Here is a 14,964-nt window from a genome sequence, read left to right on the forward strand (position 1 = left end):
ACTCTGGAAACTTTTCTTTTTTTGTCTTCTTTCTTTAATTTCATTATTTTGGCTATCTTAGCTGTTTTCTCAAATTGGCCAACTTCTCCTGTAGCCAATTCCGGGTCTACAGGCAGCACAGCAACCTGTGTGCTTTGAATAACTGAGTGGAATAGTCGGATAAAACATAGAATAAGGCAAGGTAGAAACAACAACCCAGCTAACGAACACAACATCATGAACGCTACAATATTCATTTTAACATTTGCGAAAAGCCAATCATAAAATACGCATTTTTCACAGTCCCTCAGGACGACACTCCCCGGGGTCGGGGGGTCCGGGTGCCAGCCGGGCCTGCGGCGAGGCCGTGAGGGGAGCGCGGAGTTGCCGTGAGGGCAGGGCAGGGTGGCCGTGAGGGCAGCGCGGCGGGGCCATGAAGGGAGCGCGGAGCTGTCGTGAGGGCAGGGCAGGGGGGGCCGAGAGGGGAGTGCGGAGCTGCCGTGAGGCCAGGGCAGCGTGGCCGTGAGGGCAGGGCAGTGTGGCCCTGAGGGGAGTGCGGAGCTGCCGTGAGGGCAGGGCAGCGTGGCCGTGAGGGCAGGGCAGTGTGGCCCCGAGGGGAGCGCGGAGTTGCCGTGAGGGCAGGGCAGTGTGGCCCTGAGGGGAGTGCGGAGCTGCCGTGAGGGCAGGGCAGCGTGGCCGTGAGGGCAGGGCAGTGTGGCCCCGAGGGGAGCGCGGAGTTGCCGTGAGGGCAGGGCAGGGTGGCCGTGAGGGCAGCGCGGCGAGGCCATGAAGGGAGCGCGGATCTGCCGTGAGGGCAGCGCGGCGGGGCCATGAAGGGAGCACGGAGCTGCCGTGAGGGCAGGGCAGGGTGGCCCCGAGGGGAGCGCGGAGCTGCCGTGAGGGCAGGGCAGGGCGGCCCTGAGGGAGCGCGGCCGCTCCGCCCGCCCCGCGCTGCGGCGCCGCCGCCACGTGACCGCGCAGGGCAGGCGAGCGAACATGGCTGCGGCGGCGGGGTGAGTGCGCACCGGGACCGGCACCGGGACCCGCGGACCGCCCGGCACACGCGGCCCCCGGGACCGCCGGCACCCCGCTCCCTGAGAGGGGCACGGCGCGGCCGGTGGGGGCTCGCGGGGTCGCGGTGCGCCGGCGGCGTCCCGGGCCGGCGGCGGGGCCGGGAAGGCAGGGCATAGGCTGGCGCCGGGCTGCGAGCTCCAGACCCGGGGTTCTCCGAAAGGATTTCGGGTTTTGAGTGAGGTGGTGAAAGAGCTGCGAAGGGTCCCACGGGCACGCTGGCTCGCAGGGCCTCGTCCCCAGCCGTGCGTTATCCTTGAAGTTGTCTCAGGTTTGGAAGTGATGCTTAAAGGTGGCTTGGATTGCACAGCGCAAGGGTTTTCCCACATTTTTAAGCAAAATCCAGCCGTTTCTTGGTGCTATAAGAAGGTGCCACTGTAACTGTATCAAGACGAAGGGGGAAGTTTCCGAAGCTGCCGCACGCGGGCCGGGCTGGGGCTCGGCCGTGAGCCGGGGCTTGCCGGGTCGCTGCCCTGCGGGTCCCCTCGGCTCCGCTGTCCCCAGCGCTGTCCGGCGCTCCCTGCCCGGCAGCTCCTGCCCGGCCCGGGGCCGCCCCGGGCGGGCTGGGTGGAAGGACTGGAGCAGCGCCGGGACTTGGAGCTGCCAGCTTCGCAAGAAGCGCTGAGTTGGCCGTGAAGAAAATACCCATTTTATACCTTGAACAGCCGTAGTTGCTGTTACTGTTTAGTTGTATCACCCCTTTCCTTGTGCTGGGCCTCTGGAGCTTCACATGTGGGATGTGGAAACAGCACTGGAAATTGTTTATGCTTCAGGCTGATGTTGATGAATCTCTTGCTCAAAACAAACAAATAAATAAGGCCTGGTCAACAAACAAGTGGTAATTTACTGAAAAGTAGTTTCAGTGGTTTCTCATCTTCATTGGAATCTGGATCCTCTCTGTGGGATCTCAGTAGAACAGAAATGGCAGTCCATGAATTTTCTGCTCAAAAAACCCCAGAAGTACAGAAGGTTAACTGAAAAATGGTAGGAAAACTAGAAATAAAATAGGAGTTTTAGTTACCAGTGTGTTCTGGTGGTTGCTTTACAACAGATCCAAAATGTTAGATGAATCATATGGTACCAGGATGTATGCTCTTTAAAATAAAAAAAAACTTCTGAAATAAGCATTGAAAATCAGGAGCTCCAGGCAAAGGAAAAATATCCTTTAAAGAAACAGATGTAGTTTAATGTTCCTAGTTATATTTCACTTGCAGTATAATAAAATAAAAGAGCTCGTCTGTGAGCTTGGGCCTAAGTGATCATAAAAATTGTATGTGACAGCCAGCAGGAAACTTTCAGCTGCTGTGGGAGGCCTTTACCACACTGAGCAGTGGTTGAATGCTGGTACCAGACTGGAGAAAACAAGGGAGCTGAGCTTCTCTTGCCCTGTTTTGTTCTTGCAAGTGTCCACTTTTGACAGCAGCTGAGGTTTATTTGCAGAAGCTTGCATAGCTTCTAAGAGGTGTGCACCACCTCTGCTTGTATCAAATACTCTTCTTTATCAAATGTGTAACTTCACATGAGAGTTTGGGGTTGAGTTTGTGGCTGGGCTTGCTGGAGTCCTTGTGCTAACAGAAGAAGCCGACCTTGAAGGACCAGCCAATGTGTTGTATTAATTCAATTCTGATAACTCTGCTGAAGCAAGTCCAGAGGAGGCCACAAAGTTGATCAGAGGACTGAAGTGTCTCTCATAAGAAGACAAGCTGAGAAAATTGGGGCTGTTCTGGAAAGGAGAAGGCTGTGTGGAGACTCGCAGCACCTCCCAGTACCTGAGGGGGCTGCAGGGAAGCTGGAGAAGGACTGTTCATCAGCAGCTGCAGTGATAGGGCAAGGAGTAATGGATAGAAATGGAAAGAGAGGGAGTGTAGGCTGATATTAGGAAGAAATTCTTGACTGTAAGAGTGGTAAGATGCTGGAACAGGTTGCCCAAGGAGGCTGTGGATGCCCCAGCACTGGCAGTGTTCAAAGCCAGGCTGTGCAAAACCTTGAGCAGCCTGGCCTAGTGGCACATGTCCTTGCCCGTGACAGGGACGTGGGACAACATGGTCTTTGAGGTCTGTTCTAACCCAACCCATTCCATGATTCTGTGATTTGTGTGTCTTGTGAGATATAACTGAGTGATTAGAGATTGTGGACCAAAATAAAAAGCTTGTAGCTTCTTCCCTAGAGAGAATTTTGTGGCAGTTTTTTTCCAAGGCAAAGGCCATAGTTTTACACGGCTGACACTGTAATTGCATGTGTATTTGTAGGGTTGATACACACACGAGGCAGTTACATATGTGTACCCACTCAGGTTACTACCAATCATTGAACAGCTGTGTGTGTGTGTGACATTTTTTTCTTGTGATCTTGAGTATTATGAGAGTTCTGTTTCCCAATTTTTATTTGCCATGGAAAGCTGGGTGTACAGCCATACACCTTTTCAGAAAACTTAAATGCCCCTGTCAGTATTGTGTCTGAAAAGAGCTCTCTGGGTTAGCTGTGGAAAGCTTGTGCATGGCTCATGTGTGCCAAGTGAGTGGATCTCTGCAGGCAAAGCAGCACCTGCGGGTGTTCTGCCATATTGTCAGTCCATCCAGGGGGTGCCTTCAGTTTGGTATCTGAGTGCTTGCAGGAGAAAAAAAGAGAACAAGAGCTGTGGAGGAAGCAAACTCCTCTAAGCTGAATATTCTCCCCAAAACCTAGCTGGTTTTCTCTGCAGAATTCCAGTTGTGAAAGTCGGTGTGTTTCCTGCAAGCTCATTCAGTCTGAGATGTGAATTAACATGAGTGCTCAGCAGGAACCTGACAACAGAGCAGGATCTGCAGCCACACTCAGCCCAGCCCTCGGGTTCTGCAGCCCTTGCTGCAGGGTCCAGCATGCTCAGCTCTTGTGATTTCTGCAGCCGCCTTAAAACAGAGGCCAAGGCCATGCCCCTGAAGAAACCGTGCCACCCTAAAACAACTGCAGAGGCCGTGCTCTGCTGTGGGTTAATGCTGTGGCATCATATTCAGGCAGGGAAAGTGGGATCTGTTATGTCCAAGGAAGAGCACACTTTCACGTAGAGAAAATGTGCACAAGAACTGTCATTTTGCACTAGAATGCAGTTCAGCTTCAGCATTAAGATCCCAGTAAAAGGCACACTTTAGTGACTTATTAAAAGTACTGGAATGAATTGCTGCCTGATGTCATTATTTCTCCTTAAGTGTCATTTGGATTGTCAAAGGTTTAAAGTGTAATAAAAGCATTAATATTAGACTTAAGGGAGATGAAAATGTGCCTTTGTAGCAGCTTCCTATGAACTCCAGGGTGTAGGAATAGGCCTGGAGGAGAGAGGTCAAAGTTCTCTCTTTTTTCTTTTTTTTTTTTTAAATCACAGAAAAAGATCCCCAAACTTGTGAAGCGAGTAAAATTGCAATGAAGGTGACTTTTTTCCTTCCTTTGAAGCAAAACATGAGACAGGCTGTGCTACAACCTCTGCCTGTTAGTTTTTTGGTTTTTTTTTTAATCAGCAGATACAAAGATCTGAGAGAAGCATGTGATATAAGGGTATCTGATGATGTTCTCTTCTCCCTTTTATAAATGCCCCATGAGGTGAGGTGAGCTTATGATTTCCAGGCTGTTGCATGTACTTACTGGAAGGGATGATCATGCTTGGAGAACAGCGTTTTCAGCCTCTTGTGCATTGCTGAATTACTGAGCCACAGCTTTGTACCTGGAAAGCCTTGCCTATTTTTAGTTTGAGGTTCACTATCTGACTTCAAACTTTCAGTAGCTTTTGCTAGGATTGTATGAAGATGCTTCCTTCCTCCTGCAGGCGTGGGTACCCCAAAACAAAAGCTTGTGCTGTGCTTCCAGGCTGTGCTAATGTGCTGCAGCCCTTGTGATGATTACCTGCCTTGGTGAGGGGTTGTCAGGTGTGTGTTGGAAGGAATAAAAATAAACACATTTGGGTTTTGTGCACCATCAGCTGAACTTGTAAGCAGATAGTTTGAAAATTGGATTAGCAAGAGCAGTCATTTACCTTCTAAAATTACTTATGCTGTTACATCAAGTGGTTATAAGCAAGTAAAATAAAGTATTTTATTAGGTCTTTTATGCTGTGGCTGCAGTAGGAAATTACAGGGTTTACATTTCTGAGGTTGATAGAGTCTTTTAGGAGGTTATGCAGCTATAAATCAAAGGTTACCTTTCAGATTGCCTGTGAAAGCTATATAATAATTAAGATGTGGAGCTTTGCTCCTCTAAGGTTAAGTACTTTGGTGGTTGGTTCATTTCTTGTCATCTTAACATAGTAGCAAGGTAACTGCACCTTTCTGGCATCTGCTGTAAAGCATAGCTGATAGAAAGTGACCATCCCGTCAGGCTTGGAGAAGCTGAGGTGGGGACAAATTGGACTTAAATAATAGGATTTTATGGATAAATTGTATTGATCATCTCTAATACTGAAGGTCCAAAGCACAGCTTTGCTATTTAAGCATAAAAAACCACCCCCAAACCAAACTGCTTTTAGATTTGTCTCATATCATCTGGTTAAACGCCTTTCTCTGCTCTGTATCCTAGAAAAGCTATAGTCTTTCCACTGGTAAATCTCCAAAAGGTGCACTTATGGAGCTGAAACAAATGTGAATGAATCAGCCACATATTCTTGAGGTACTTGCAACATCTAAAATTACTTAGTAGCAGTGAGCTCTCTGCTTTTAAACGGTGTCCTCGCAGTTGCAGCTCTGTTGAGTACGGTCTTTCAGAAGCCTTCTGGGCTGTCTCAGCGCATTTGTGTGGCCTTAGGGACAAGCGGAGGTGCCCAATCCGTGCCCCTGTGGCCACATGTTTGAGTTCAGTCCCTGGCTGAAGCTGCTTGTGTGTGTTCAAGAATAAACATACACACATGGAAAAAAGATTTGCACATCCTGTGTATGGGAAATGCTGTTGTCCTGTGCCTGCTGTCCATCATCTTTTCTCTCCACTCCCTGTTTCCCGGAAGGACTTGCTGAAGTTTGCTAGACTTACTGTGAACTTCCACTTCTGTTTTCAGCACCTCGGAACTTATTTTCTTCCCTCCTGCTTTGCCTCTCCTCAGCTGACACGGGCTGTAGCACTTTGTGTTGCATTACCCAAGGGATGTGATGAGGGACGTGCTGTGGGCTGTAGCTGCTGCCAGCCTTGTCTGCTGTTTCCACCTTTTTCCTTTGGTACTTGTGTGAGCAGTGCTTGGTAGTTGCTCGAGAGCAATGTGTGTACAACATCTCTTCCCCAGGAGTGATGAGCCTCTTGTTAGTAGAGTTGAATTAAACTAATGAGCACTGTACATCTAAATTGTGCTAACCACTGCCTTTGCCATTAATTGTCAATTGAAAAAATCTCTTCTAGACCCTCCTTTTGGCTGGGGAATGAGACTTTGAAAGTGCCTGCGGCGCTCTTTGCCTTGAATAGAAGACGACTGTGTGAACGCCTGAGACAGAATAAGGATGTCCAGAAGAACTCAATTGTTCTGCTGCAGGGTGGAGAAGAAACCCAGAGATACTGTACTGATACTGGTATTGTGTTTCGCCAGGTAAGAGCTGAATCAACACTTCAGATTAAGAGACTCTCTTCAGCTGCATGGATTTTTAAATGATTTAAACTTATTTTCTCTGTCTCTCAGATGTGCATTGTCTTGCTTCACTTAAATAAATGGCTTCTTTATAACATTGCTTCTTCAGCTTTGAGTTGCTCTCACTTTCAGTGCAGGCTCATTATCTGGTTTAAAGGCCCAAACCTGTTCAAGGCCTTACTGCTCATCAGTGTTTGAATCTAGTCTTGAAGACAAGCAGTGGAATATTTCTTCATTTTTCCAGTCTTGTCTGTGACCCAAAAACCAACCTTCTTTGTGTAATAAAACATGTTACAGTGGACCTAAGCTGAATTAATTAATAGAAAAGTATATTTCATGGTTTTATAAAACAGCAGCCTATATCTTGGAATTTACAACATGTGTCTTCTTAAATTAGACTCTTCCTTAAGCACCTGTGTGTTCTTCTGTCACAAATAGGAGTTAACATGTTTTGGGGATGTTGGTGTAAAAGAACTCAAATTATGTATATCCCATACCCTGCATGGTTTCTGCAGCACTTTGTTTTGTGATTTTAATTGAGCTGTTGTATGTTATGAAGAAACAAACCCAGTAAATTCTAATTTGCATAGCACATCTCCTAATGTAGTTATTAGTCTGGTTTTAGAGGAGGTGCACCTTTCAGGGTACTAGAGCATATGTCTGTCCTTACCAAAATTAAATCCTGTATTGTTGGGTGTTTTGTTGTTTGCTTGCTTGTTCTTAAAATAACTCTGGGCTAAGGGCTGTTCCTAGTGCAGCTTCCTCTTCTCTGGGGAAGGTTGGGGTTTCACTTCAGCACTCTGCAACCCAATGAAGCTGCACTCTGCTTTTGCCTTGTCTCTTGTGAGGTGATTGTTTCTCCCTGATCATACATTCCCTAATTCTACTTTGGAAGAATGTATTTCAATGTGTAGTGTATGTTTATTGTGCTGAGTTAACCTCTTTAGGGTAGTTTATTAACATCTGATCCTTTCCAGTTGCCAGCAAAGGGATTTGTATTATTCTAACCTAGAACTAACCAATCTGAAAAGGCTTAGACATAAACCACTTCTCCTGCTCCAAAAGCAAGAGACCTCTTCCAGATTTGTGGAAATAGGAATTAATATGTACTCTAGTGTATTTTTAGAGCTGCTAGAAGTGAGGTCTTTCTTCTAAGAATATATTTTGTTTTAACCTAGGAATCTTACTTTCACTGGACTTTTGGAGTAACTGAAGCAGGCTGCTTTGGAGCAGTAGATGTTGATACTGGAAGATCTATGCTTTTTGTTCCACAACTCCCTGAAAGCTATGCTGTTTGGATGGGAAAGTAAGACCTATCTTTTAACTGCATTCTGGTGTATCCAAATACTTTATTTAATGTAACTGCCTGTAGAGCTCCAGTGTGTTGTGTCATTTAATCAGATTCCACCAAATCACACCCTAGGAATGATGTATACTTAGAGTGATCTATACAAACAGAGATACAAAACATGGTCAGTTGATATTGATCATGGGATATGAAATGATCCACCACCATTTGGAACACAACACCCTTGGAACTGGAGCCCATGAATCTCATGGTAGCTGTGAGAGGAAGATGAACCATAAAGAAAAGTCAGCATCTTGTGTTGAGCCCAAGCAAGTCAAATAATAAAGCAGGCTTTTTCAAGCTGCTTTGCCAGTTTGTAGCAGCCTTAGCTAATGAAGCTTTCTGAATGGCATAAGGTTATTTAGCCTCTGATAGGCTTTTTAAAAATGAACTCACAGACAGGAAAATGTGCTTTTAATGCTATTCTATGAGTATACGATAAGCATCTCTTCATCCACCTTGGTAGTAAATACTGCACAGTGCCATAGGAGTGGAGGAATTAATTTATTTATGTGTTCATTTATTTTCGCAGCCTTAATTGTATTTATACCCTCTACCAATTTTTGTAAATTTTTGTATCATCTACATTGTCTCAGAACATTAGATTGCTTCTAATTTAATCTTTTGACAAGCTGCTTCACTTCTAATTGAAGCTATCGCTTATATTTTAATGCTAATTTTGGGAGAAGGAGAACAGTTGTAACTGATCCCATGTGCTGAACTGTGTCAGACCATATGGCAGGGCATGGTTGCTGTCTTCTCAAGAGTTTATATTAATTTCACTGTCTTAGACCTGTCTGGGGACTGAAATTGTAATGGCATAAAAGTCTGCCTGCTACTATCTGAAATATTTTAGCTGTGAGCCCCACCTGTCTGGGAGGGCAGGTTCTGTAAGCCCCCCATGTGTACTTTCTGAAATCTGTTCCCATTTATTGACGAAGTTTTTTCCTATCCTTAGGTTCTCTTCTTCTAGTTCAAAACAGCTGTTCCACACCCACACTGATTGTGCCTAATCTAAAAAAGCTTAAAAATATTATTGAAATTCCAGCATCTCATTTTGCATTCTCAAACAAAATATTGTGATGCTTATAACTAGGGGCCTTTTTGATTTGTTTGTGCAGCATTTGTTATCTGTCCATTTACAGAATTAATTAAGTCTAGTTAAAAGTGGTTTATTGTTATTGTTTGTGTCTTCTTGCAGAGTATAACAAATGGTCTTTGTTGTTTTCTAAATTCTTCTCCTTACCCTTCCTGAAACCCTCTGTTTGAATCTTGTTTTCTCTTCTGTCAGCCATGGTCATGTCCTTTTTCTGCTTGTCAGAAGAAGAATGGGTGAATAACTCATTAGTGAGTCAGTAGCAGTTCTGCTTCATAAGTTGGTTGGCAGTGGGTACTGCTCACAGCTGGGGACTGTGTTTCTTCTCAGAAGATTCAATTTTAACTCAAAATTAGCACTGAAGGAAAAACACAAGTAAGCATGCCTTCCATCCACTGCAGTTTATTACTGCAGTCTGCCTTGGAAGTGCTTACTTCTGGTCCGTGGAAGGCACTGTCTGCCCACTGGAGAAGCAGTCATTTAACATCAGCGAGGCACAAATCAGTGTAATGCTTTGTGTGGTATCTGAGAGGTTGGTATCTTGCAGAGGTCTGCAGCTGGTCTGCTACTTCATAGCACAGGGTGGAGTTGCTTTGCCTGGTGTTTATTCTGCTTTCTATTTAAGACAGATGTGAATTTGGGCAGAAATGCATAGATTCTCTTAAAATTAATGTAAAAGGCTCTTTACTACAATTTTACCTCTGCTGTATTGCTAAATGTATCATTTGATGTGTTGTGCCTTCGCCTCACTGAAGAACACATATTTCAGTTGCTTCTGAAGCATAGCGTGGATAATGTTCCATTTAGAAGGGTTAATCTTTTTGCCCTGAAGTAATACAAAAATGGGGCTCCTTGACTCCATTCAGACTGCAGTGTTCCTTTGGCCAAAGCCAGTGCAGTACCCGAGTGTTTGCTGGAGATCAGCAGACTGGACGTTTACAAATGAGACCACGAGCACTGTGATTTTCCCAGCCTCACCACTGCACTTGTTTCCATGGGTGGTGCCTGGGCACTCTGCAGGACAGATGGGCATGGAGGGGGGTGCTCCACTCTGGGCTGGGGTCAGCCGCAGCCCAGCACGAAGCAGTACTGGTTACGAGGGGGACTGCTGCTTTGGAGGTGTTACGGATCTGGTAGGACTTCTTGCTGAATGTGTGTGCTCTGAAGATGTGTAAAAATAGTTGTAAGGCTACCTTTCAGAAGTCCTTCAAGCCAAAATAACCTCTGCAGTTTTAAAAGGAAGGAGACATTTAGTTTAGCTCGCAGACTGTGGACCTTCTCCAAAAAAACCCAAAGCTTCTTAAGGTGGCAGTTGCAGAATTGTTATGAGGGTAATTGTAGGGCTGGTGGTCCTGTGTTCATGGAAGTGATCACAGCAACACTGCTCTGCTTTTGAATTATGGGTATGGGCATTTCTCCAGATGTTGGGCCAGCCAATTTCTTAGTTGCTGGCTGGAAAAAGCTTTTCAAGTAAGAGAACCACTTTGCCTGTCTCTTGACCTGTACCTCTGCCCCGTCCCTCTGTCATTTGTAAGGCAAAAACACAGACTCTGAGCTTGGTGGGTGGCTTTTCTGCTCCTGAATATTTTTCTGTTTTTAGCTTTAGAAGGAAGAGTTTTAAAAATGAATATGGTAATATAGGATAGTAAAGGCTTCAGAAGTGTAAATGTTTTGTAAATGTCCCTCTTTCTTGGCACAGTCTTACCTAATCAAGTTTCTGGTGCAACAAAGCTGTTAGCCATCATTTCTGTTCCTAGAAAGCATTGAGTTGCTATGACCGCATGCCTTCACAAAGACTTCAGTTTTGCTAATTAATGCTGCACCTGCCATTTACCTCCTTAATTATAAATGACAGAACTAGTCAGTGTGCTGATTAAAGATATTTTATAAAGTAAAACATACTGTACAGCAGCTGCTTTATGTGGAGAGCGTGCCAGAATGACTTAATAGCCTTGCCACATAGAGTGTTTGTAATGGAAGACAAAAAGCATTTAACCCTTTCACGCTCCAACTGTATAAACACAAATGTATTGATGGTTCAGAAAAATAAAATGGTGCTGTGGTGCCTAATTAATGGTGCAGTTTCCTGTGTTTTCTCTGAAGCTCTGCTGGATGACTGGTAAGCATTGCAGCTTTAATCTGGCTTTAGTTGCACTAAGTTGCAGCTTTAAATTCACTCACTGTAAGTAATGGTTTTTCATGAATTTGATTGAAAGCTATCTGTGTGTTCAGAGTTGAACCTTGGATTAGCACTTGGAGCTGTAATAAAGCACAGTGAAATGCTTTGCAAATGTTAGTTATTTCTGAGTGACCTAATGAGGAAGCTCTTTAAAACATTGTCATAAATTTCGAGTAGGTTACAACCAAAATCAACCTTTGGTTTTGGTGATTACACTGGACTGACATCAGCAAAGCTGACTAGTTTTACTGCCTTTTGAAAAAATAGCAGAAGTATATGGTTTGGGGTTTTTATTTGTTTGCTTTTTCCCCCCTAAACACTTTTGAAAGGATCAGATACAAGAAAGGATTTCACTTTTGAAAGGATCTGATATAAGAAAGGAAGGGATCTCACTTTTGAAAGGATCAGATACAAGAAAGGAAGGGATCTGACTTTTGAAATGATCAGATATAAGAAAGGAAGGGATCTCACTTTTGAAAGGATCAGATCAGTACAAGAAAGTAGCCTCTCAGTCTGTGTGGGCTTTTACCTTTCTTTTCTTATAGACTTTTTTGGGACTATGAAAATTAGAAGCTAAGAAATTGATTTCTTGATCTCTTCTTCTTGGTGAGATTTTGTGGCATTTGTATTTTGAATATTTGTGAGTGTTAAATTTTGCACAGCATGGTATGTTTGACTGTATGGTGGTGATGGAGACTGGTGCATTAATTACCCTTGCTCTGGCAACCAGAGGGCAAGGTCTGTAGAAGGGAAGCTGACAGGGGAGAACAGCTCTTTGGAAAGGGAGTGGAGTGTGTGTGCAGAGTATAGGGAATAACTCCAGATTACCTTAATTGCACTTCTTAATGTACATTTTGCAGGAATGAAGGATATCTTTTACAGGAGTTTTATTAATGTGGAGCACACAGGTCTTCTTCTCCACAGCCTGCTCCAGAGCTGTGTGGTTTTTGGTTTTACCTTCAGAACTGATCTGCCATCTCCTACTATTTTTTATTGTAATTTTTTTCTCTAAAATGAAATATGCTTTTCTTTTTCTGTGTCTCTCAGTTTGATCTTTTACTGCAGTTTGTCACTTCCCAGTACACACTGAATCCTTATTTTGAAGTATTTCCCGGTTTTAATCACTTTAGGTCATCTTATTACTGTTTTGTACCAATTGGCATTGCAACTTCTCTGCAAAGTTTGTTACCATCTGGAGATGTTCTCTGTGGATGTCAAACATACTCAGTTCTGCTTCTGTTTCTGAATAGCGTCAGAACTAATTTCAATCTTTGCAGTATCCCACTAATCAAGACTTGCAGTCCATTCCTGTTTATTGCTTTAACTTCTGGGAGCATTAGTCTAAATTGACACAGCACTTTTCAGTGTGGCAGTTGGAGGGTTTCCCAGCCCTGGGAATGCTCATCTTTTTATCTGTTTATTTGTTTTTATTTTCTGCTTTAGGCTTTTCCGTTTTCTTATTATGACTAGTCATTGGGTTTCAGGTTACATTGTAGTGTTTCTGTCTGAGCCAATTTGAGTTGATTTTGGAGTGTAGAAGTCTTGAGAGAGTTTTTTTGTCAAATATTGCACTATTATTCATGTAGTACATCTGTTGCTTTGCCCTTGATCCGATCCTTTCAAAACTGCACGATAAAGCTGGTTGCTTTTGATTGACAAGACTTGCTTGTGCAATCCCCCAAGGTGCTTATTTTCTGTGATTCCAATTCTCTCCCTGGACTGTGATTTCCATTCCTTGTCCCCTATTCATTTATTATTGTATTTCATAGAATCATAGAGTGGCCTGGGTTGGATAGGACCTTAAAGGTCATTGAATTCCAACCTCCCACCATGGGCAGGGACATCTTCCACAATCCCAGGTTGCTCAGAGCCCCATCCAGCCTGGCCTGGGACACTTCTAGGGGTCTGGGGGGCAGCCACAGCTTCTCTGGGCACCCTGTGCCAGGAACTCAGCACCCTCACAGGGAAAAAATTATTTCTAATATATTATCTAAACCTGCTCTATTTTAGTTTGAAGCTATTCCCCCTTGTCCTGTCACTCCAGGCTCTTAAAAATAGACTTTCTCCCTCTTTCTTTTTGGCTCCTTCAGGCACTGGAAGGTTGCAGTTAGGTCACCCTGAAACTTCTCTTTTCCAGGCTGAAAAATCCCAGTTCTCCCATCCCTCTGCTCCCCCTGGAGCCTCCTCTGGGCTCTCTGAGCAGCTCCAGGTGCCTCCTGTGCTGGCCCAGGCTGGGGCAGCTCTGCAGCTGGGCTCTCCCTGAGGGGCAGAGGGGCAGAATCCCCTCCCCTGCTGCCCCCGCCGGGCCCAGCCCAGGGCAGGGCTTTGGGCCGGCAGCTCTGGGGCCGGGCAGGGCCAGCTCTGCCCCGCAGCTCCCCCGGGGCTCCCCCGGGGCTGCTCTTGACTTGTTCATTCCCAGCCTGGATTGATCCTGAGGGTTGCCCCAATACAGATGCAGCTCTAGCACTTGGTCTTGTTAAACCTCATGAGATTCCCATGTGCCAGCTGCCTGATTTCTATGTGGATGAAAATTACTTTTTCAGAATAATCAATGTCGGATTGCTCTTGCCACTTTACTGGCGATTGTTTTCTCTAAAAGCACTGCTCAAAAACTCAGACTTCTCAAATGTTCAGTTTAATCATTGTCTCAGTATTCTCATTGACCACAACCTTGCTTGGTCTGGGATAGATGTGTATTGTTTTTATGATTTTTACTTCAGTACTTATTTTTATAAATCTTTGCTCTCCTATGGCTTTCTTAAGCAGCTTAAATTTCTTGTTGAGAAGGCTTGAAACCATAATAGCAATTTGTATCAGTCCATTGGTTGGCCATCTCCACCAGCATACACCTTTGAGTGAGTGCTCCAGTTGGTGGTTTTGTAAGCATTAAAGTACTTCTTTTTCCTCTCCTCTTTTTGATTCAGGCGTTTTGAGAAAAAACCAGCATTAAGCAAATCTGTTGGATGATGCTGCACCAGAGTTTTTTAATATCCGGGTGTGGCTTCAAACCACAGGTTGAGATAGCACGTCTCGTTTCAGTGGTGTGGCAGGGAATGCTGATAACCCCCACCAGACATTTCTTATTTTATAATTTATGTACTGTGCTCCCAGGAGTATTGAGTTCAGTGATATAAACTCCTGATAACATTTTGAAATATCAGAGAAGCCAAGTTTTTCTTTTTCTATCAGGTGTGCCATGTGTTTTTTCGACAAGGACTTGGCTGCTGCTGGTAGGAAGGTGAGCTGCAGCAAAAGAAGTGTCCGTGGGAGTTTGCCAGCAGTGCTCCAGCAAGGCTCTGCACCTCCACCCTGCCTTCTGCTGTGCCACTGCCTGGCCTGAGGGCAGAGCTCTGCTTCTTGTTGCCCCGCATTTGGGAAGGCACTTCAGTAAAAAAGCCTCAAGTGAAATACCTACAGTAGTTCCTGTGTTCTTGCACTTCTGAAATTCCACATTCTTAGCTCTTGATGTTATTTGTTTTCCTTAGGTTTTTTTATTCCCTGTGACCTGTCTGTATGCTCAGGAAGGACTCTGAAGGAGTGTGGTCTCTCTTGAGAAACAAAACCAGGAAAAACAAACCCAACTGATCTGCTAAAATATGCTAGGGAAGTGTATCATTAATATTAATGCTTCTTAAAAGTTAAATGTGAGTGTAAAGCAGGCAGGACGTGTTTTACTGCTGTGTGCCCCTTGCTGGAGCTCTGGCAGTCAGAGCAGCTGG

General features: G+C 44.8%; 1 protein-coding gene across 2 annotated transcripts in view; it reads left to right on the forward strand.

The window, feature by feature from the left end:
- The first annotated feature begins 896 nt into the window (after positions 1-896).
- The window catches only part of PEPD (peptidase D), a 151,168-nt gene continuing 137,100 nt past the window's right edge, over positions 897-14,964 (forward strand). Inside the window, exons 1-3 of one of the 2 annotated variants that reach the window (XM_038147845.1) lie at positions 971-992; positions 6,400-6,583; positions 7,801-7,928. In XM_038147845.1, the coding sequence (XP_038003773.1) occupies positions 976-992; positions 6,400-6,583; positions 7,801-7,928 (329 nt within the window). In that variant the 5' untranslated portion in view covers positions 971-975. Of the gene's footprint in view, positions 993-6,399; positions 6,584-7,800; positions 7,929-14,964 lie in introns of both variants that reach the window. The other variant, XM_038147846.1, reaches the window with a different exon arrangement.

The sequence above is a fragment of the Motacilla alba genome, chromosome 11, assembly GCF_015832195.1.
Source record: "Motacilla alba alba isolate MOTALB_02 chromosome 11, Motacilla_alba_V1.0_pri, whole genome shotgun sequence".
In the NCBI taxonomy this organism is placed as follows: domain Eukaryota; kingdom Metazoa; phylum Chordata; class Aves; order Passeriformes; family Motacillidae; genus Motacilla; species Motacilla alba.